Source organism: Onychostruthus taczanowskii, unplaced genomic scaffold (genome assembly GCF_017590055.1).
Source record: "Onychostruthus taczanowskii isolate IOZ18803 unplaced genomic scaffold, ASM1759005v1 scaffold67, whole genome shotgun sequence".
Taxonomy (NCBI): domain Eukaryota; kingdom Metazoa; phylum Chordata; class Aves; order Passeriformes; family Passeridae; genus Onychostruthus; species Onychostruthus taczanowskii.
In genome coordinates this window covers 755,978-776,884 of record NW_024504455.1, presented here as the reverse complement: position 1 = coordinate 776,884, position 20,907 = coordinate 755,978, and the positions used below count along the sequence as shown (strand labels likewise).

At 42.3% G+C, this 20,907-nt stretch overlaps 1 protein-coding gene across 1 annotated transcript in view; it reads left to right on the top strand.

The window, feature by feature from the left end:
* Window positions 1-20,405, top strand: part of ADAMTS5 (ADAM metallopeptidase with thrombospondin type 1 motif 5) — a 36,865-nt gene extending 16,460 nt beyond the window's left edge. Inside the window, exons 3-8 of the mRNA XM_041420854.1 lie at window positions 5,695-5,862; window positions 9,566-9,849; window positions 10,965-11,148; window positions 11,579-11,754; window positions 12,398-12,573; window positions 15,878-20,405. Coding sequence (XP_041276788.1) covers window positions 5,695-5,862; window positions 9,566-9,849; window positions 10,965-11,148; window positions 11,579-11,754; window positions 12,398-12,573; window positions 15,878-16,448 — 1,559 coding nt within the window. The 3' untranslated portion in view covers window positions 16,449-20,405. The remainder of the gene's footprint in view (window positions 1-5,694; window positions 5,863-9,565; window positions 9,850-10,964; window positions 11,149-11,578; window positions 11,755-12,397; window positions 12,574-15,877) is intronic.
* Window positions 20,406-20,907: the final 502 nt, after the last annotated feature.

Sequence of the window (20,907 nt, the reverse complement as noted above, 5' to 3'; positions counted from 1 at the left end):
GCCTAAACAAGAGCTGAAGGTGGGGCAGAAAATTGAGCTGATGCCTCAAAAAGCAAACATCAGCTGTCTAAAAGGTTGCTGGTTAAAATTTTGAATAAAAATTCTTGGCTTGCCCAGCAATATTTTTATTACCTTGTAATGTTATATAAAATACATCATTGCTCCACCTGCAGCAGACATGGTGCTAAAAGCAAACTGTAAAATTCTGTGTTTTGCCTAATATTTCACAGCAGTCATTATCAAAAAATATGTTATGGACGTGGTTTAGTGGTGGATTTGGCAGCGTTAGGTTTATGGTTGTGCTCAATGGTTTTTTCCAGCAAACCTGAGTGATCTCTGATTTTATGATCCAAAAAGAAGTTCAGTGTTCAGCCTGGCCTCCAGCCTTGCAGGGTAAAGCAGGGATTGCTTTCCTCCTTGGCAGGGAGATAATACCAATCCAATAATGTGACTTTTGTGGGGGGAGACTTCTGGTGCAGCAGGCAATGCGATTTTTACATTCCCACAGAGTTCATTCATTTACCGGGAGCTGCTGTGAATTGTGTCCTTTCCAAACTCCTCTGAGTTGAGCAGGTGTGAAATAGGTGTGTCACCATCTCCTGCTTCTTCATTCAAATGAATATTTCTCTTCTACATGCCCCATTAATTAGTGCAGCGTGGACCTCCAAGGCCACATCTTTTTAAAGATTATTTAATTCTGTGTGGACACAGTGGTCTCTGATTGCCTGGGCAGAACCTTGCCTGGGAATTGCCTGTCTGACAGGGCTGATGTGTCTGTGAGCTCCCACAAGTCTGTTACAACAAGCCAGCTCAGCACAGGTTTGTTTTGTGTAAAGTCTGCAGCACTGGTGGGTAAATGTCTGATTGGGTTTTTTTTTTTTAATGTCTGCTCCTGAGAAGAAGCTCTGCACTCCAGACTATTGTTTCATTAAGTCTGAAGAACTCTTCTAAGCCAGAAACATTAAAAACTGCCTCTGGGCTGGAGATTTAAAAGAGAGAGTGATTTTTTTTTAATCCTTTTTCTTTCATAAGTGGCTGATAGCAGTCAAAGAAAAGAAAACTGGAAGTAAAGGTCAAGAACAAAAAAAAAAAGGAATGGCTAGTTTTATATTCTATGCAATTTTTTTGTAAGCCTATGCAAGTCAAATCACTTCTGTTTGTTAAAAAAACCACCAGCTTTGTTAATTGTTATTGCTTAGGTCCATCATGACTTCAAGAGGATTCCTGAGTGATAGCAGCATGAAGTTCTTAAGAAGGAGTCAGAAACTCACAGGAGTTAGAAAAACAGCCCGTGCCAGAAGAAGTGGTTTTATTTTGACACAGTTCCCACATGCAACCTTTGTTTAGCCAAGGGAAAGCAGGAGGCTGATGCACAAGTGATTATTAGCCCAAGGAATGTTGAGCCAGGAGCTTCCTGAACCCCGATCCCACGAGAGCCACTGACTCACGGGGGAACCTGGGACAAATCTCTTGACCTTCTTTTGCTCCCCAGTTGTCCCAGCTGGAAAGGAGGTGAAAGGAATGACCTCACTGGCAAACACGTGCTCCATCCGAGCTGGGCTCCTCTGAGAAAACAAATCACAGTGCCTGCAGCGTTTTCAGCCTGCTGTGTCACCTTGCGTGTCCCCTGTGGTCAGAGGGAGTGCAAGAGCAGCTCTTTGGCATGCTGTCCAAGGTCTTGTCCAGGAGACCCACCTTGGTTTGTGCTTTAGCAAAGCCTGGAGTCAGCTTGCTCTATGTTGTGGGTATTTTCTGCTTTGTTTCTAATGCTTGAAATGCCAGTGAGAAATGTATGACAGTAGTTTTGTTCACTCAGAGAACCTCTGCAGATAGCCTGGAACTGTATATTAAGAAAAAACAGAAATATCCAGACTCCAAGAAGTGTTTGAACAGTGCTCTCAGACACAGGGTAGGATTCTTGGGGCTGTCCAGCAGGGCCAGGAGCTGGACTTGGATCATCCTTGTGTGTTCTTCCAGCTCAGGATATTCTGTGATTGTGGTTTGCTTCCCAGTGTTCCTGGGAGTAAGAGAGCTGCTTCACCACACATCCAGCACAGCTCTGGTGCACTCCTGCTTTCCCTGCAGGGCTCTTGTGTCCTGATCCTTAGAGAGGATCAAGGTTTTAACTGACTTGGCATAATTTCTCTGAAGTATTCCCACCTTGTATTAGGGATATGCCTCCCATTGCTGCAAGGTGTAGGGATCATTTTTGAGCCCATTGCAGGTGTTGGCCTTCAGCAGGGAAAGCTGTGAGGAGAGGATGCCATTCCATTTGGGTCTTTTTGGAGTTGGAGATGGATTTACAAGCAGGCCACCTCCTCCTTGGCTACAAGAGGGCAAACCCTGCCTCCCCTCCATCTGTTTCCTTCACCGTTTTGTGCATTCCTACAGCATAACTTAACCAAACACCATCCTGCTGGTGAAATTGTATTATGTCATTTTCACTCAGTGGGAACTGTCAGCACCAGTAAGATGCTTCATTAAGTAGAAAACAGCAGATAATCTACAAACCCATTCTCAATCAGTCATCATTTTACACAGCTGCTGGGAGCCTTTTCTTTTTCTTCAATAGCCCAGTTTGACGTTGGTACTCGTACAAAATGGGGTGGGGCTAAAATTGGCTTTGTTTTCAAAAGCCTTCTGTGTAAGATCTGTATTCCTCGAGTCTTCTCTTCTGTCCAGAGCTTTCTCCAGGGCTCTGCTTCCATGCAGGGTCACTTGAAGGATCAGCCTTTCCAATTTGGAAGGGAAGAACCCCACCAGAAAATGCCAGAAACCACCCTCATGTCATGTAATAACATCAGCAGGGTTTTATGCATGTGGTGGTGGGGAGAGACTTCAAGTAGGGAGGGAAGTGTCCCTCCCTTAATTTTTGGATGCAAAAGAATGAAGGGTACAGGTGTTAAAAAGACTTTGCTGTTCTCATTTCTGTGCCAAAAAGAGCAAAACGTAGCCAGGCAGTATTTAGAGATTACACAGCCCTGTGATATTTTGAATTTTGATTCTTTTTAATGAAATGCGAAAGCAGATTGCAGCATCATTGGGAGTTTGTCATATGCTTTAATCACTTCTGAGTCTGGTCAGAGTACCTTAAAAGGCAAAGTTAGAACAGGGAGAAATTTAGGTTGTGGTAAGAATTAGGAAATTTAACTCCATTAAATCCTTCGAGAGTTGCATTCACAGTGTTTGTAAGTGAATGTGTTTGTCACCCCAGGACATGTGCATACAAAGTTAATCAGTATGGAGAGCTAAAATTCATATATTTAATGCTATTATCCTCATTAACATCACTGGGGGCTAATTTAGAAGCCCAGACACTGACAATCAGAATTATGTATTTTGGAAATTATTCACTACTTACTGCTTCTTTCCTTGTCATGATGGGTTTTTTCAATTATTTTTGAAAATTTTAAACATAACAAGGGAGACTCACAAATACTTTGGGAAGCTTCTCCTCCAAGAGGCTGAAGTCTGCCAAGTAAGTGACTTGGTTTTTGTCAGGCAGTGGAACAATGGCCTGATTTAATATGACAAAGTAGATGCTGCTAATGAGGTGTGTCCTCAGCTCACCCCATTTATCACTGTAAAGCAGAGAAGTTACCCTGCTCTCTCATTGAAGGTGAATCCATTAGCCTGACACTTTCCAGGAGATGACCCTGTTTCAGATTCCTCTGCTTTTGCCAAAGTATTTGGGATGAAATGTTCTGTGCTGAACAGTGGCCTGAGAAGCATTTAATTTTATTTATTTACTCTGAAATTCTCCATAGAGGCTGTCCAGCCTTTTTCTGAGGAGGGAGGCTAAATTGCAGCAGTGTTCTAAAGAAATCTTCAATGTCTCTGCTCAAAGTGAGGAGCTTGACATTTACCTGCAAGCTTCCTCATATCCAAAGGATATTTTTTTTATTTGTCTCTATGAAGGAGAAAAAAAGAAAGAGAAACTCAAGAGCAGCCCAAGCTGCAGGAGCATTAACAGGCTGTGAATATGTGCACTGTATTGTTGAATAATGAACTTCCTTGGGCTGTCCTTAGCAGAAAATGAGCAGTTCTGAAGAGTGAAGTGCAGTTCTGCAATAAAGGGATTTGTCTGGAGAATAAAACTGCATCTTACATGGGTGAAGTGCTGCAGAGTGGTGTGGGAAATGAACTTGTAGAGAATTTTTGAAGTCTGACAGATGATGGAAACTGCCTTCTGATAGAAGATGGAAATGGAACTACAAACAAGTTTCAAAGGGTGGCCTTACAAGTGAGACTAGATCCTTTAGAGAAACAGAACTATGAAAGATGCACTGTAGTAGGACCCACGAGGGGTAATTTTAGATAATTGGCTTTAAGGCATTTGCAGCATGGTGTGGCAAAAACTGATAGGCCAAGAAACACCTTACAGTGTTTTGTAGTTAGGAAATAGTTCACTTCTGATTGTAATGGTGTGCATTATAACATCTGTATTGTCTCACCCTTCTCATGAGACTGAAAATGGAATAAAAGTTTTTAAAACACCTCTCAGTTTCCCACCTCCAGGTCAGAAAAAGGCCTAATTGATGAGTGGTACCAGAGGCTGTGACAAACTGCAGTTCTGCCCTGCAGGACTGAAAGCTCCATGTCACAGAGCTCTGGAGAGTTCTGAATGATGCTGTAAAATGCTGAGCACTCTGAAAAATTACATCCTGGAGCTGCTGCTGTGCACCCAGCTATCACTGATATCCCACCCTGAAGCAGTGCTGAATGCCATGGGATGTTACTCAGCCAAACTCTTTGGATCAATGCTCCAGCTTTTTTTATTCACCTAGGGCTGTTTAGTTCCAAGGTAAAGACTTAAAAATTAAACTCCTTTTCCACTGTGAGACCCTCATTGCCCTATTTCACAAACATTCTGCAGTGAGGTAATTTCTACAACTGTGAGCAGTCTTAACATATACAATGTATTAAATGCTCAGACACTTTTAGAGAATTTGCTCTGTAGGTTAGAAGTGGTGCACTGGTTATTTGGTTACTCTGTCAGAGGAATCTGTCAGTTTGAAATAATAATCTTAGCAGGGAATTGTTTTGCTCAACACCAGCATTTGTCTGGAATGAAACAAAGCTGTTGTCATCTCTTCAGAGCAAGTCTTTGTGCATAGTGCAGTATCAGGTTGAAACTTGACATGTACCTCCTGATATTCAGTGTCTCAGTGCAGCACAAAAACAGCTTTATCTGTCCTTATATAGGAAGTATTGCCAAACAAAAATGGCTTTACTTACCTGAAAAAAGAAAAGGCCAAGTCTTGCAGAATGTGTCCCTTTCAGGGCATCAGGTTTTTTTTTTTTCTGCAGTGGCTTTGTCCTTATTGTTAAAGCAGTCTTGGTTTAGCCCTGCATATCTTATTAATCAACTTTTGGCTGACGTTGAACATTTGGAGCATTAAGTTCAGGCTTCAGCTCTCTGCTGCTTTATTCCCATTCATTCTTCTACCCTTTGTTTAGTTGCATCTTAAATACTTTTATTTTTAGCTGTTTAAAAAGATGTAGCACCTTTCTAGACAGTTCCAGAGCATTTTCACAAAGTTTTTCTTGCTGAAGGTGAAGTGGAGAAACAGTAAGAAGTCAATTGTTCATAAATATAAATGAGTACAGTTCCCTTCCCTCACATGATTGTGAGCTCCAGCTGGTAAACTCTGGATAGTCATATAATTTAATTAATTTGTTTCATTTCCACAGGGCACTTGCTCGGGCTTTCCCATGACGACTCCAAGTTCTGTGAGGAGAACTTTGGCTCCATGGAAGACAAGCGCCTGATGTCCTCCATTCTGACCAGCATTGATGCTTCAAAACCCTGGTCCAAGTGCACTTCAGCAACTATCACAGAATTCTTTGATGATGGCCATGGTACGTGTTATCACTCACACTGTGGCAGCTACATGGTGCTGCTTACTGTCAATCTCTGTTTTTAATGAGAACACTTTATGACAGCTTATTTGCTAAATGTGACGTTTACTCCTCAGGGAATAAGGACAAAAATTTTGTTTTCCAAAAGTAGAAATGAAAAAGCATAGTCTTCAGCTTCGCTCTGTAATGAATTTTAAAGTCTTCACTGTGCTCCCAAAGCAACTGCAGTTATTAAACAAACCACTCAAATTCCAAAATGCTGAGATAAAAATGACATAATTGAGGGAATGGATCAAGTTGTTATGGTAACCAAAATGCTTATGGGTAAATGTATGGTGTGTTTGCTGAATGTAAAGATGTGCTTTTAAATATTTTGTTGGCTGATTTCAGTGCTCCCTGAAATATTTTTCTCTGACTGACTTAATTTTTTCTCTCAATTTTATTAGATCCATTAATCTGTACTATCCTGTTTTATGGTCCATATTGCTCTGGCATTGATTTAATATTACCAAATTAATTTCCACAAATGAAGAGAACTTTCCCTTTTGAGTTACTGAGGTAACTCTCCCACCACCCATGAATGACCTCTCAGAGAGTGTAAGGAACTGGTTTCTCCTCAGTTCATGAGTAGCTATCATTTAGGTGTGTGGTCTTCAAGAGTTATTGATATGATGAAGTTATTCATAGCAAATTTGAACTCTCATCATGTAGGTCTGTAGTCCTCTGGGAATTAATTGTATTAATAACAGCTAATGCTGTTGGTGTGAGTTCAAATGCATATTTAAGGAATCTTTTCTTGATGGATCAGCCATTCAGAGACCTTTTCTAAGTAAAAGTCTTCTATAGAAATTTATAATTTCCCAGTTGTTTTTTTTTTTTAATCACAGATCTGTCCTAACAGAATACAAACTTCCATTAAGTTGAAGTGGAAGTCAATAATTTGACTTCAATATGAAAACTTGATCTGACAATCAATGGCCTCAGCAGCACTGGGGGCACGAATGGTGCTGAATGACACCATAAACTGATTTTGCTCAGCAGTAGAACACCTGACAGCTGAGTGCACTGCAGACACCAGCATTGCATGAATTTTGAGATTTTGAGACTCAGCTGAGTAAATCCCAATGGAAATGTCTCGTCCAAGGTCAGCCAGGGGGCTGGGGAGGATCAAGGTGCTGCTTCCCTGTCTCCTGGGGCCTGCTCTCAGAACAATAAACAGCTCTGTCATGGTATCACCATTTTTTTAATGCTCACAAGATGACCCCAGACAACAGTTTGACATTTAGGAAGAAAAGGCTCGGTTCTTGTCCAGAGGAGAGTGACATTTATCCATCTGCTTTTAGCAAAGCCTTTCCATAGGTACTAATTGCCTTTATTGTCATGCCAACCACCAGGCTGTGGGATGGTTGCTTGGGACTTGGTGTGTTCAGTCCCAGTGCTCTGTGCAACCTGGAACAAGGACTGTTTGTATTTTAATTAATTTATATCCTGCTTATCTGCTTCCTGCACAGATCTTGTTCCGCCTTCTTTTTTTTTTTTTTTTTTTTTTTTCCCAAGATATATTACACATGGCATTGGGAGAGATAATGAGATGGCTTAATTAGCACTGTCAACAGCCAACAATGTTGCTCTATTCCAGGGCACAAAGATGTTCTTTGGTGCCCAGGACCAAAAAAAAAAAAAAAAAAAAAAAAAAAAAAAAGGGAATAGCAGTATGTATATGCTCTGGATGTTGAAATGTAATGCAGAATTGAAGCCCTCTCTGCCCTCCAAGCAGGAGGCTGGACCAGCTGGTGGTAAAAACACCTGCAATTCACTGCACCCTGTCCAAACACAGACACTGCTATAGAAAGACTTTTTTTTTTTTCCTGTGGGAAATCCTTAGGAGCCTTCCCTATCTTCAGTTTTGAATTTGTCGTGTGAGATCCTCTGGAGCACCTGGCTTTGTAGGGATTGCACAACTTCTCTCAGTTAAGGAGAAGTTTGGATCTCATTCTCCTGTGTTCTGGAGGGGAAGAAAAGCTATATTTGCTATGTGAGCTTGTGAAACTGAAATGATTGACAGATGAGTTTATGCAAGGGTGAGACTTCTCTTTCCTTTTTCTCTAAATTTGTATTTCCAGTTGAAATGAAGTGTTATTATGATGTTTTAAAATACTGAAAAACAGCTCTGCTTGGGAGTTTGATAAACTTAGGCATAGGTACAAAAGCAGTGTATAATACTGAATATTGACATGCTACAGCCTTCCCATCACTGCCCTCACATTTCAGTGGCTTCCTCTCTTCTCACAAGAGGATTTCCACTGCTGTTTACTTTTACAAAGTGTATTTTTGCCCAAATATATGCAAAGTATGTCCAGAAGCTCCAGGGAAAACCTTACTCCTCATCACATCTCTAATATTTTACACTACAACAACCTAGGGCATTTTTAATTTATCTCATGACAGCTAGCACTGGCACACCTTGTCTGCATTAAAAATTCAGCATGATCCAGATGAAATACAAGGCTAGGGTAAATCAGGGTCAGCAAATGGAACAGGTTTAACAAGACAGTTTTTGGTTGCAAGTCATCACACAGAAGGAATTTTGGGCTAATTGGCATTAGTCTTTAGAAGAGCAGAAGTTGCAGTAAGTGTGTGTTTTGGAAGGAAGACTCTAGCTATTGAGAAATGGGGTATTTGGTTTGCTTAAACTCCCTGCCATTGCTTGAAATTCTATTCCATTTTGTGTAAATAGTGAGGGTTTTATAGATAGGCTTTTTTCAGCCATGATGCAAGTGAAGAACACTGGTGTGGGTTCCAAATTGAGGTAAATTGTGGTGAGTTATTTTGGCCGAGGATGAGTGAAGCTTGCCCAGACCACATATCCCTTTCATGAAGTGTAAAAGAGGTTACACTGAATAAATAGTTCTGCATGTCAACAAGTGAGGTTTTCAATAGTGAAAAAAAACCCAGCTATCAGAAGATACCTAGAACATAAATTTGAATTCTCATTTTTAGAGTGTGCCAGACAAATCTTGATCACTGCAGACCTTAAAACACAAATACAAATCTTTACATTCATGCAGTTTTTTCTTCCTGTTATTTATGAGTTTTTGTATAAAATGGATAATCCTTTTCAGACTGGCTCCATAAGCAGCCAAGTATCACTCCTTAGAAGAAAAGTGCAGTCCAGCTTCAGTGGCAACATTAGTTTTGATACTAATAATTTTGCTATTTTTCCTTTAGCCTGGTAGAAATTTTGATTTTTCGATCTGTTTTGTTTGGGTTTTTTGGCCTCATTGGCTACAAGTCTGTGCTTTTTGATTTTTCTGGTATCCCTTTAGAAGCTTTACTATTTCTGATTTAAAACTCAAATTACAACTGTGCTCGCACTGAGTCTTGCTTACATGAGTCCAGCTCGCTGCTTAAATCACAAATGGATAAATAGCATGGCATGTGTTCCTAGTCTTGTGTAAAGGATTGAAAGGCCAAAAGGGTAAACTGGGTAAACTCATTTACACCTCAGGCTGGGAATAGGCAGCTCAGCAGCAGGGTCAGAACGCAGTGGCAGCAGTCTGACCTTGTGAAAACCTGATGCCACCAGAATCTTCACATCACCATCCCTCGAAGGAGGCTCGCTGTCGCCCGAACGACTTCGCGGCGCCGCCGGGAAAAGAACAGCAAAAATCCAAGCGAACAACCCCTTGTCTTGCTCTTGTAGGGAACTGCCTGCTGGACCAGCCCAGGAAGCACATGGTGGGCCCCGAGGAGCTGCCGGGGCAGACGTACGACGCCATCCGGCAGTGCAAGCTGGCGTTCGGCGCCGAGTACACGGTGTGCCCCGGCATGGACGTGTGCTCGCGCCTCTGGTGCGCCGTGGTGCGCCAGGGACAGATGGTCTGCCTCACCAAGAAGCTGCCCGCCGTGGAGGGAACCCCCTGTGGCAAAGGGAGGATCTGCCTCCAAGGGAAGTGCGTGGACAAAACCAAGAAGAAGTACTACTCGGTAAGTTACCCCGCGGGGAATTGGAAAAGGTGATCCCTCAGAGGGGCTGGTTTTTGTGGGAGTCGGATTGAAAGCTGCCTTGGTTTTTTAGCTCGTAATTGGGGTGTTGTTGGTGAGGTTCAGGAAGTGTATTTTCTTCCTTAAGGAAAGCCTCCATTCCTGGAAAACTAGACAAAGCGATTTTCCCATTCAGTAAATGGCACTTAACAGGACATGGCTTTCTGACCTGGCACGGAAACCAAGATAAATCTCATCTCCACATTTAACTTACAGCTGTCATCTGAAAGGCCCCAAGGCCCTAATTCTACTGAAGAAAAGGACAGATGAAATTAATCCAGAATATAACTTCTGGATCAGAAAAATTTGTGCTTCCAGTGACAAAGAACCCGTGTACTTTATATATCTGAAGAATCCCCAGCCCCATGAGAGCTGTCAGCTGCACAGTTCAGATACTTCTAAATTCTCTGGGTAGACAGTAGCCCCTTCTGTTGCATCCACAGAAGAGATGTGGACTTGCAGAGCTTTGTGAAAATATTTCTAAACTATGGGAGCCATTCAATTCAAGATACAGCCTTTCTAACAGCACTTTTAAATGGATTTCTGTACCCTTTTATATGGATTTCTATGCTTCTACATTATATTGGAATACCATAGGCAGTGTGGCAGAGTTGACAACTCCATCTCTTGCCAGTAATTCCAAGCAATACCTACACATCACAATATCTGGATTTAATTAATCTCAGATTAGCAGTAGGGGTATATTCTGGGAGTTGAACCCCTTGCAGCAAGTTTAAGGGGCCTTTTTGGTAGGAATAGCAAAAACTAAGAGAGCAGCCCATGAAACTGTGGGTGTGTTCTGTGAAGCGGCTGAAGGTGGAGCAAGGCCCAGCATTGGCTTTGCACCCACAGTGCAAATGAGATGTCATCAGCGTGCAGATAAAAGATAGAAATTAACTTTGCTGGGAGAAGGAAGGTACCTAAGACCTGTTATCCCTGAATAGCCAACTGAAGGAATTGCCTTCACCTGAGGAAAACATTAGCAGTGACTTTGAGGTAACAGCTCCATTCATGTTTGGATGACGAACTCACCTCCTGCCGTTCCATGTATTTTTCAGGCTTCAAGCCATGGCAACTGGGGATCCTGGGGCCCCTGGGGACAGTGCTCCCGTACCTGCGGAGGGGGAGTTCAGTTTGCCTATCGCCACTGCAACAACCCAGCCCCCAGGAACAACGGGAGATACTGCACGGGCAAGCGGGCCATCTACCGCTCCTGCAACGTCACCCCCTGCCCCGCCAGCGGTGAGTGCCCTCCTGCTCCACCCTCCCTCCCTCCCTCCACAGACACTGAACACTGATTATCTGCCCTGAAACCACACAGCAAAGGCTCACTGTGGCCTCCCCAGGTTGTATTTATCAAGGCAAGACGTTCTGCATTAGTACAATATCCTAATTCCTCACCCACACCTCGCCCTGGACGCCGTAGAGAAAGCGAACAAATTCAGTCCTCTAAAATGAAACATCATGCAAACTTTAGGCCTTTAGTGCTTGTTATGCCATTGGGAGATTTCCAAGCTAAAACAGTAGAGGGATTGGAGGGCCAGTTCTAAGTAAAGAAGTGGTGTGACATAACTTAAAAATGATGTAGGAAAGAAATTGGAATAATAGATGGACATAATGATATTTGCAGCGTGGTCTGAAATAGCCACTAATGATGTGAATAATTCCACAGCCAAATCCTTCCGACAAGAGCAGTGTGAAGCAAGGAATGGCTATCAGTCTGATGCAAAGGGGGTCAAGACTTTTGTGGAATGGGTCCCCAAGTATGCTGGAGTACTGCCTGGAGACGTCTGCAAGCTCACCTGCCGAGCCAAAGGAACCGGTTATTATGTGGTATTTTCTCAGAAGGTAATGGCAGCTCCAGTCAGGATTTCAGTCAGCTTAGAAGTGTCCCATATTTTAGAAATCTTTCCCTGCAACCAGGGAAAAGAATCATGTGATGCAAATATTTAACTGTGATCAGATTTAAGGTTTTGATCCAGTGGTTGTACCTTAGGGCCAGAAAATGAGATAAGTTTTTCCATATCTCAGTATGTGAATGCATGAAAATTATGGGCCTCTCTCTACTAGGTTGTTTTCAGTAGTGGATAAAAGGCTTTCTGCCTGGAGTTTTCTGTCATTATGGGGTTTTCTGGAGGAAAAAGAGTATGAGGAGAAAAGAGTAAGTCTAACCCTGAACTATGTTTAAAGAGTCCAAAGTAATTCCTAAAGAACCAATTAGTATAGGATAGTTAGTGGTACAGATATGACTTGTGGTCGATTTGTTCTATCAGATGCAATCCAAACTGAAAGTTAGCTGTCCTTGCTTTTGTCCTTTTGCCACATTTCATCTTCTTTTTTACCATCAATATTAGAGAAGCTCAGTGTGATCTGTCAGGGGAGGCGACCTGCTCCGAGTTGGTGACTTAAATAAGGAACTGGGTTTTGCCAGGTGGATCCAAACCCACAAATCTCTGTGGCAGTCTGAACCAAGTTTTATTTGCTTGCCCAGGTCACCGATGGCACGGAGTGTCGACCCTACAGCAACTCAGTCTGCGTGCGAGGGAAGTGCATCCGAACGGGCTGCGATGGCATCATCGGGTCCAAGCTCCAGTATGACAAGTGTGGGGTGTGTGGAGGAGACAACTCCAGCTGCACAAAAGTCATGGGAACCTTCACCAAAAAGAGGTACTGATCTCAACAGCAAAGTGCACCTTGTTGTGTAAATAGTTACTCTGCTTGCTTTCTGTCTCTAAATGCAATTTGCTTTCACATGGGGGAAAAAACACACTGCCTGTAGCTTATTGCAGTTTCCAGATGTGCACAGCTGGCTCCTAGCATTATCCTGAAATTGGCAAAGCATGAACAGGCAAAGCATTGCACCCAGCTCATTTCTGACACAAAGTGCCAGTGAAGCAGGTGAGCACCAACAGCAAGAGCAAGTCATGCCACTTGCAAACCTTGCTGCGTCAGATGGATTGTGGTTCCTAGAGGACAGAGGAAAAGGAAGAGAGAGGTGAATCAGAAAGTTGTTGGGATCAGAATTATCTGCATCTGTCTGAAATTTTGCATTTCCCACTTGTTGCTGCAGTAGCAGGTTACACCCTGAGAGTGCTTTTTCATCTCATCTGTTTGAGTGGCACTGAGGACTTCCCACCTGATCTTGTGACAAACATTCCTTGTATTAGAAGTGCAAAGGAGCAGACAGCTGTAAACACCTTCCTTAGCAGCTGAGAGAGATTATACCAAAAATTGCCTTTTCCCACTGCTGAGTAGGTGTGGAGTTCAGATAAATAGATGAGATATCAGAAATGCCATAGGCTTACTCATGACTATATCTCTTCATATCCCTTCATGTCCACTGGCATAATATCAATTTCCAGATGGATTTTTTAAAGTCAAAATATTTATAGCATTTATCCATGAGCCATTTTTCTCTCAGAGTTCACATTCTAAATGTAGTAAAACTTAATACAAGTAAAATAAATCAACTTCTGCCATGGTTTTCCCTCACCACATTAGGGGCAGTACTGATAGGCCAACCTCAGGTAAGTCCTTTCTGTCAACTAATTTTTTTCCCTCTTCAATTCTTAAGATCACAGAAAAATTGGGATTTTTATTCATCATTTATACAGATACCAAGATCTCAAAGGACTGATTTACACATAGAAACTTTTAGTTGACAATTGTTACTCAGAATCAGTGACTGTGTTAAGCATCTTTTATATATGAACTTGATTTTATAACGTCCAAATTCTTACATAGCATGTTGAAAGCTACCAGAAGTTGAAATCTGACTCCTGAAATGATCTTTTATTTCTATACATTTCAACAGACTGATTAATAGCACTCAAAAATGGCTTGGAGAGTGAATTTATTTTAAAAATAAACATAACTAATCTTCTTCTTGGTAAACCAATGATTGCTCACCTAATGATGCCAAAACACCTCTGCCAAAAAGAGTTGCTTTCCAACCAAATTAGTAATTTTATAAACCAAATATTTTCCAATTTGTAAATACTGGGATGTCTGGGAATGTCTAAGTGAAGTTGACAGTGGGAGATGTATTTCATGTGATTTGGCAATAATCAAGCTCCAGGAAAAAAGTTAGAGGGGCTCCATGAATTTCAGGGAGGCCAGATTTGTACCATAGATACACTTGGAAATGGAGAGATTTGTTATAATTATCCCCGTGAAGTTACCATCTTACTCCTCAAATCATGCCTTTAAGTGTCATGAGACTGGCCAGAGGGTGAATTTATGTTCTAATATGATTTTGATTGGATTTGGGACTGCTGATTTATTTTTACTGGAAAAATTGCTTGGGGCAATTCTCCTCTGCGAGTAATTGACGTTAAAATAAACCCCTGATTAAAATAGTGAAATCTTAATTGTCTGTAAACTGTTTGTACAGTTTTGTTTGAAAGGACAGTGCTGGTAGGAAAATCATCTTTCCTCCACTGAAAAATGGCAACTCCCTTGTTGCTGTCCACTATAAACTTCAACAATCTGTACAGAGCAATTTAAATGTACAAGGCAAAACTAATACTTCCCATTGCAGACAATTGCCATGACAACATTTGTTTGTGCTTTTTTTTTTTTCTTTTAAAGCAGGCAAAACAGAATCTCCTGGGAAATCTGCTTCCTAGGGTTTTTGTTTAAAAAGCTGTAAAGCCAAATTATCAGAAGTTGGGAAAGAGGGGAATTAATCTGCACATGCTTCTCTGTGCACATGGAGCATTACAGCTCTTCGTGCAGACAATTTGAATTTTCCAGGACTGCTTGTAGGTTTTGAACAAATGATTTTGTAACTTTAATGACATGTTTGAACTGAGTTATTCTGGCAACTTTCATGTAAAAATATTTGTGCAGTGCTGTAGAGCAGAGTCCCCAGCCTGGGATTCACACCACATTGCTCCAGCTTTATGGACGTGCTAAATCAATGGAGTTTTAAGTCATTGTCCCATAACTGCTGGAAATAGCAGGGGATCAGCACAAATGTTTCATTTGTAATATGTGCAGCCTCTACTTGTGCAGCCAAAAATTCTCAAAATTAGCAGTCTGTTCTTTAAACAATCCCAAAGGAGATGCCATCACTTTTATGTATTTTTCATGTATTTTCTCATTAAACCGTTCAGATATGAGGTACTTTGAGGACGGCTTTGTCACAGGTTTAGGAATGAAAACACGTCTCCAGTGTCCAGCTGGTAGCTTGCAGCTATGTAAAGCCTTTAAATTGTTTTCTATATATCAGTAAAGTTAAAATAACATACTTGAGATAGTGATAAATTCCAGCATGCTTGCAGGGTTTGAATGCTTGTCACTTTCGGTAAAAGAGTTCAATCTCTTTTTCTAAATCCCAGTTAAGATAGTTCATAACCAGTGGCACACATGATGAAGCCTTTGGGTGCCCCTCTTATTAGGCACTTGATGATTAATCTTTGGCTTTATAAATTTCAAAGTAAACAAATTTTTTCTCGGTGATCAAGACTATTTTTAAATGTTCCCAAGGTACCTCTACCCAGCTGTTCCTCTGCTCGTGCTTTCCTTAATCATCATTATAGCAAAGACAGCAAGAAACAGCTGTAACCAATGCATATCTCATTATCTTTTCCTTGGCAGGCAGCGCGTGCATCGTATTTCATATCTCCCACCCTTTGCTGAAATCTATAAGCTATCTGTTATTTTTCATTCCTCTGGTATCTGACCCACGTCAAACTGTCCCTAAAGCTAAAGATTAAGCAATCTGCAAGAAGTGCAGCAGAAACTGCTTGGAGAACATGAAGAACAGCACAGCAGGCCAAGAGCGGAACCTGGTTAAATTAATCTTAGGGAAAATCCAGGTGGCCTGAACTGAAATGAAGCAAGTTGTTGTTGTCCATAGGTTGGACTGAAAGATCTGTTCCAGCCTGCTGGGTCCCGTGATTCTGTGTCATGCCAGTGACTTTGTGAGGCGTTGCAGTGACACTCTTCCTTCTTTCCCTTCCTCCAGCAAGGGCTACACGGACGTGGTGAAGATCCCGGAAGGGGCGACCCACATCAAGGTGCGGCAGTTCAAGAGCAAGGACCAGAGCAGGTTCACGGCCTACCTGGCCCTGAAGAAGAAGAACGGGGAGTACCTGGTCAACGGCAAGTACATGATCTCCACCTCGGAAACCATCATCGACATCAACGGCACTGTCATGAACTACAGCGGCTGGAGCCACAAGGACGACTTTCTGCACGCCATGGGCCACTCGGCCACCAAGGAGATCCTGATCGTGCAGATCCTGGCCACCGACCCCACGCAGCCCGTGGACGTGCGCTACAGCTTCTTTGTGCCAAAGAAACAGGGCCAGCTGGCGAACGCCGTCCCCGGCGGCGCCGCCGGCGGCAAAGCGACGGCGCAGGCCGCGCAGCCCCGCTGGGTGACGGGGCCGTGGCTCTCCTGCTCTCGAACGTGCGACACGGGCTGGCACACCAGGACTGTGCAGTGCAAGGACGGGCACGGCAAACTGGCCAAGGGATGTCTGCTCTCCCAGAGACCCTCAGCGTTCAAACAGTGCTTGCTGAAGAAGTGCTAACCGGTGGCGGGGAGCTGCTTTCCGAGAGGTTTGAGTAAGCCGCTGTTGGCGTGCTGGTGGCAGGTCTGCCCACACAGACAGAAGCAAAGGCTTCAAAGTACTTGTGTTCAGTCTCTAATTATGGGCAGAATCTGCCTGTTTGGACCAAATGAAGATGTGCACTGCTTTAAATAACGGTAGGGTGGTCTTAATACGTCAAAGAAAGTAAGCGTTAAAGTTGTTATAAGCCCTCTGTGTCTGCAAAAACGTAAAATAAAATAATGCAAAAGAAGAAAAAACTAGTGAATGGAGGATCCTGGGATATTTGAAGGTTACAGAATCATCTCCCCTTTTTCACCTACCTCTGCTACAGTTATGTCCTTAGGAAACGTCACATGTCCCCATGATCCCACAGTAGCTTATTTTATACTGTTTTGTAAATATGTTTCAGTTGGTATATCACTTTATATCACTTCCTTCTATTAAAGAAATCAAAAGACAAATTACATAAGCAAAATGATTGACCAAAGTATGTCTGCAGCCCTTGTGGACTTGGTCCATCCTTCATAAAGGGCCACAGATGTTTTACTGGAAAATGAAGAGCTTGCTGCTGGTTTTAAAAAGTGATACCTTTTGGTTTTGACAAAAGGAAATACGTTTTCGCGATAGGAATTTCCTGACAGTGTATCATTAATGTCTGACAAATCCTGTGTTTCCACCCCAAAATTCTCAGGAGGAGCCTTGCAGAGCAGGGAAGCCCCCATTCCTCCAACAGCAGGAGCATCAGCAGCTCCTCCTCGTGTGTGTGTCAGGCATGCACCCAAGGAGGAGCTGGCTGCAGGAGTTTGTGTACGCTGTGCTTGTAAACCTGCCTGTTCCAGCTGTGTCACAGCCTGGGCTCCTTGTTGTCACTGAGCAAGAGCTGCTCGAGCTGCTCCTCTCCATGAAACAAAGGCATCCTGTGCTTTGTAGAAAACTAGTTAGAGAACCAAAACTTACAGGTGAGGTAATCAAGTGTTTTCTAACTCAGATATTCTGAGGGTGTGTTCAGCTGCTTTCTCTGGTGTTTTCTCTGTGGCTTCTGCCTTGAATTTAACAATGTGTAATGTACCTACATCTTTTCAAGAGGCTCTCAAGGTCAAAAAAACACAGCAAGCAGTTAATATTTTATCACTGTTTTGTCCATCGTGTCTAACTCTGGTATTCATCTTACCAGCAAAAGTTTGTAACTATTTGTCTTTTTATTTTTAATTGTTTTGTGTGTGTTTTGGGGTTTTTTTTTAAAGCTCTAGAAGGCATTCATGTTTTGTATATCTACCACATTTGGGAGGAAGAGGGGTCACTAGGAAGTCAAACCACATCAGGATGTGGAGGACTTGTCCAATATCAATAAGACTGTTTCCACAGCACAGGCAGTAGCTGGTAACAGTTTTCCTTGGCAGCAATTCCTGAATCCTGTTATTGTCTTGTGGAAGTTCTGTGACTGAGGCTGGGCATTTCACCTTGTGCAGGTGGAGGCCTGAGAGCAGCCCTGGTAAAATTGCTCTCTTTAATATCTCTTTAATAATAGGCTTTGAATTAGACCCTAAGATAACAGGTACCAAAATAAAGGGTAAAAAAGCCCACTGATGAAATAGACCCCATCTTTTACTCCTTTGTTCATCCACACAGGAGAGCAGGAGACTGCAGGAGGATTTTCAGACAAGCCTCAGCTCTAAGTCAGTGGTACTTGAGCACTGAAACACCTCAGGCTCTTCTGAAAATCCCAGGCATGAAATCAGCAGGGAAAATTCGCTGGAGTGTGGAGCAAGAAGGGCAGGTCTGACTCCAGGCTGACACAAACATGTTTTTGCAACTGTGGCATGTTTGTGTGAACTCTCAAAAATCATGTGATGATTTCAAAACAGCATAGAGTTGCTACATCTCCAACTGTGAAATCTGGAGAAGGATCTGGTTTTTTACCCTGTTTTAAATAAACAGTACCAAGGGCAGGGCCTCCTCCTCTGTTAAATGGATTGCCAACAAATGTTATTAATCAGCTTTCAAAAATGGTGTGGCCTTCTGTTCAGGAGTAGATCCTGTGCAAAACTGTGCATCTTGAGGAATACTCCCCATTTATTCTTGATCCCAATTGTAAGAACTGGTATCAAGGCTCAGATGATTTGCACAGTGCTGGAAAGTAAACATTTATGCCTCCTCTGCCTGTTAAAATAAGATCACTTTGAAATGCCTTATTTTTCCTTCCAAGTAATCTAATTTTGATGCTTATATGTGTATTACACATGTCCTAGGACCTCTCCAAAACGTCCATAACAGATAGAAACCATTGTGAGAGGAAAGAGATCAGGAGATTGCATGTGTCTCAGCATAGACAGCATTTGTCTCAGCATACAGCTGCTGCATTAAGTGGTGTTTGTGTTCTGTCATCGTGGAGACAGAACGTGCAAGTATTTGTGTTTGCATCATGGTAATAATTTATTGTATATTCAGCAGGCTGAGTAAAGCTTTTGGATGCTATCTAGGCATGCCATATGCGGGTATAAATTCAGAGCTTCTTTAGATCACAAATATCTTCTAAAAATGAAAGAGTTTACTTAGAAATAAATCCGAGAACAAACCACTGCAGTGATTTTCACCAGTGTAGCAACGAAGCAAATTCACATGGCAAAGATGTGAGGAGGCAAAGGGGACAGACCAAGGCAGGACCTGAAAAATGTCAGGTAGAGGGTGAGCCAACACTTGCTTTTTCAGGTGTTCCCAAATCAGAGTCCAGTTCCAAACCTTGCCTGTGGCAAGGCTGTCCCACTTTCCTGATGAGTGAAGAATTGGTGCAAGGTCTGCTCTCAGCTGAATCCCGTGTCGCTCACACTGTGACATCATTGTTTACATTTCTGCCCAGTGTTGCACAGCTGGATTCATGAAATGCACCAAGGGGATGGAAACCTGGAATTGTGCTCTTGGCACAGCCAGGAACCATCTCAGTGTTAAATTCACTCTGACTTTGAGACACGCTCCCTTAGGTGAATTTGGAGCCCAGAGCATCAGTGGGGTTTACAGCATCTGCTTTGCAAGTAGGATATTCTCATTAGGAAAAAGCCTGGCATCTTTGGTTTGACTGTGTACAAGAAATTAAGTTCAGCTGCCCTCCTGTGGAAACAGTTTTATCACAAGGGGAAGAGGGAATAATCTTGTGGATTAATAACAACTGTTTAAAAAAAAAAAAAAAGCAACACAGCACTGAAAAAAATAAAATAATTTATTGTTTTTACAACTGGTATGTGAACGGATGTAATGAATTTATTTATTCTTATTTAACAAAATACCAATTGTGCAAATTCTATATTTAAAATGTTTTGCTGTCGTCTCTGTCTCTCTTTCTGGCTCTTTTAATTTATGCTTCGGGTGTGTGTTGAAAGTACACCTTGTGAGTTTACATAATATATGGCACTGGTCATTTTTTGTATGATTTTATTTAGAAGACTTTCTGCATGTATGGGTATACACACATGTGTAGATGTATATTCTTTTTCTGCTGCCACCTTTTCCTTCGAGAAGTTGTAGCTTTTTAATTTGATGACACCTCATGCTCCAAGCTCCTTGGTACACTTCAAAAAGCTCTCAACAAGCAAGTCCCAAAGGTCTGCGGGCCAAAAAAGCCCTGTAGTGGCTCCTGAAGAATTCAGAAAACAGATTGGTGTCTCAAAGGCACGTGCAGTTCATGCTGGAGGCCTCAGCGATTGACCCCCAAAGCTGATCCTACCCCTTGCTTAAATTGTAGCAGAATTTCGGTAACTGGAGTCCTTTCCATGGGAGTGAAGTTCCCCTGAGTTGCCAGCACTCTTCTCTCATGCAGCTTCTTATGTTTAAGTGACAACACTAAAGAGGAAGCTCCTGGGTGTCTCTGTAAAATAGCTTGATAAACATATGATTTGGTTTATGAGGACTGAACCATTAAAAAAGCTGTTTTTTTCTATGTTACCACTGTTTATATACATATATAAATATGTATATGTGGCTATAAAAAGTCAAAAGCCCAACTTGGAAGGCTTTGAAGTGTTTTACCTAATTGTATTTCAGCTCTTTGCACCACATCAGGCAAAATTAGATTTTAAAAAATCCAGCAAAGCATGTTTCCATGAGAATAATACCTGTTTGCTTCCACTTTTCTTCCAGTTCAGCTAGTGCAGACCTCAAGGGAACTAGAATAGGGTGCAGTGTGAGGGGAAAAATGTGATATGGACAAACCTCCAGCTTTTCTGCAGTCACTTCAGTGACCGACACAAGTGGCTCTGCGAGGGCAGTACCACAGCCTGCACACGAACAGTTCCACACTGCTGAAGTCACCTTGCTCCCCAGAGCCCACCTGAGTTAAATTCCAGCTCTTTTCTGCCACCCAGGCACTGCCCAAGCCACGGGGCTTTAGGGGAATTAGGGATGGCCAGTGGGTGATTCTTCCTCTCAAGGCTCAATCCAAAATGCC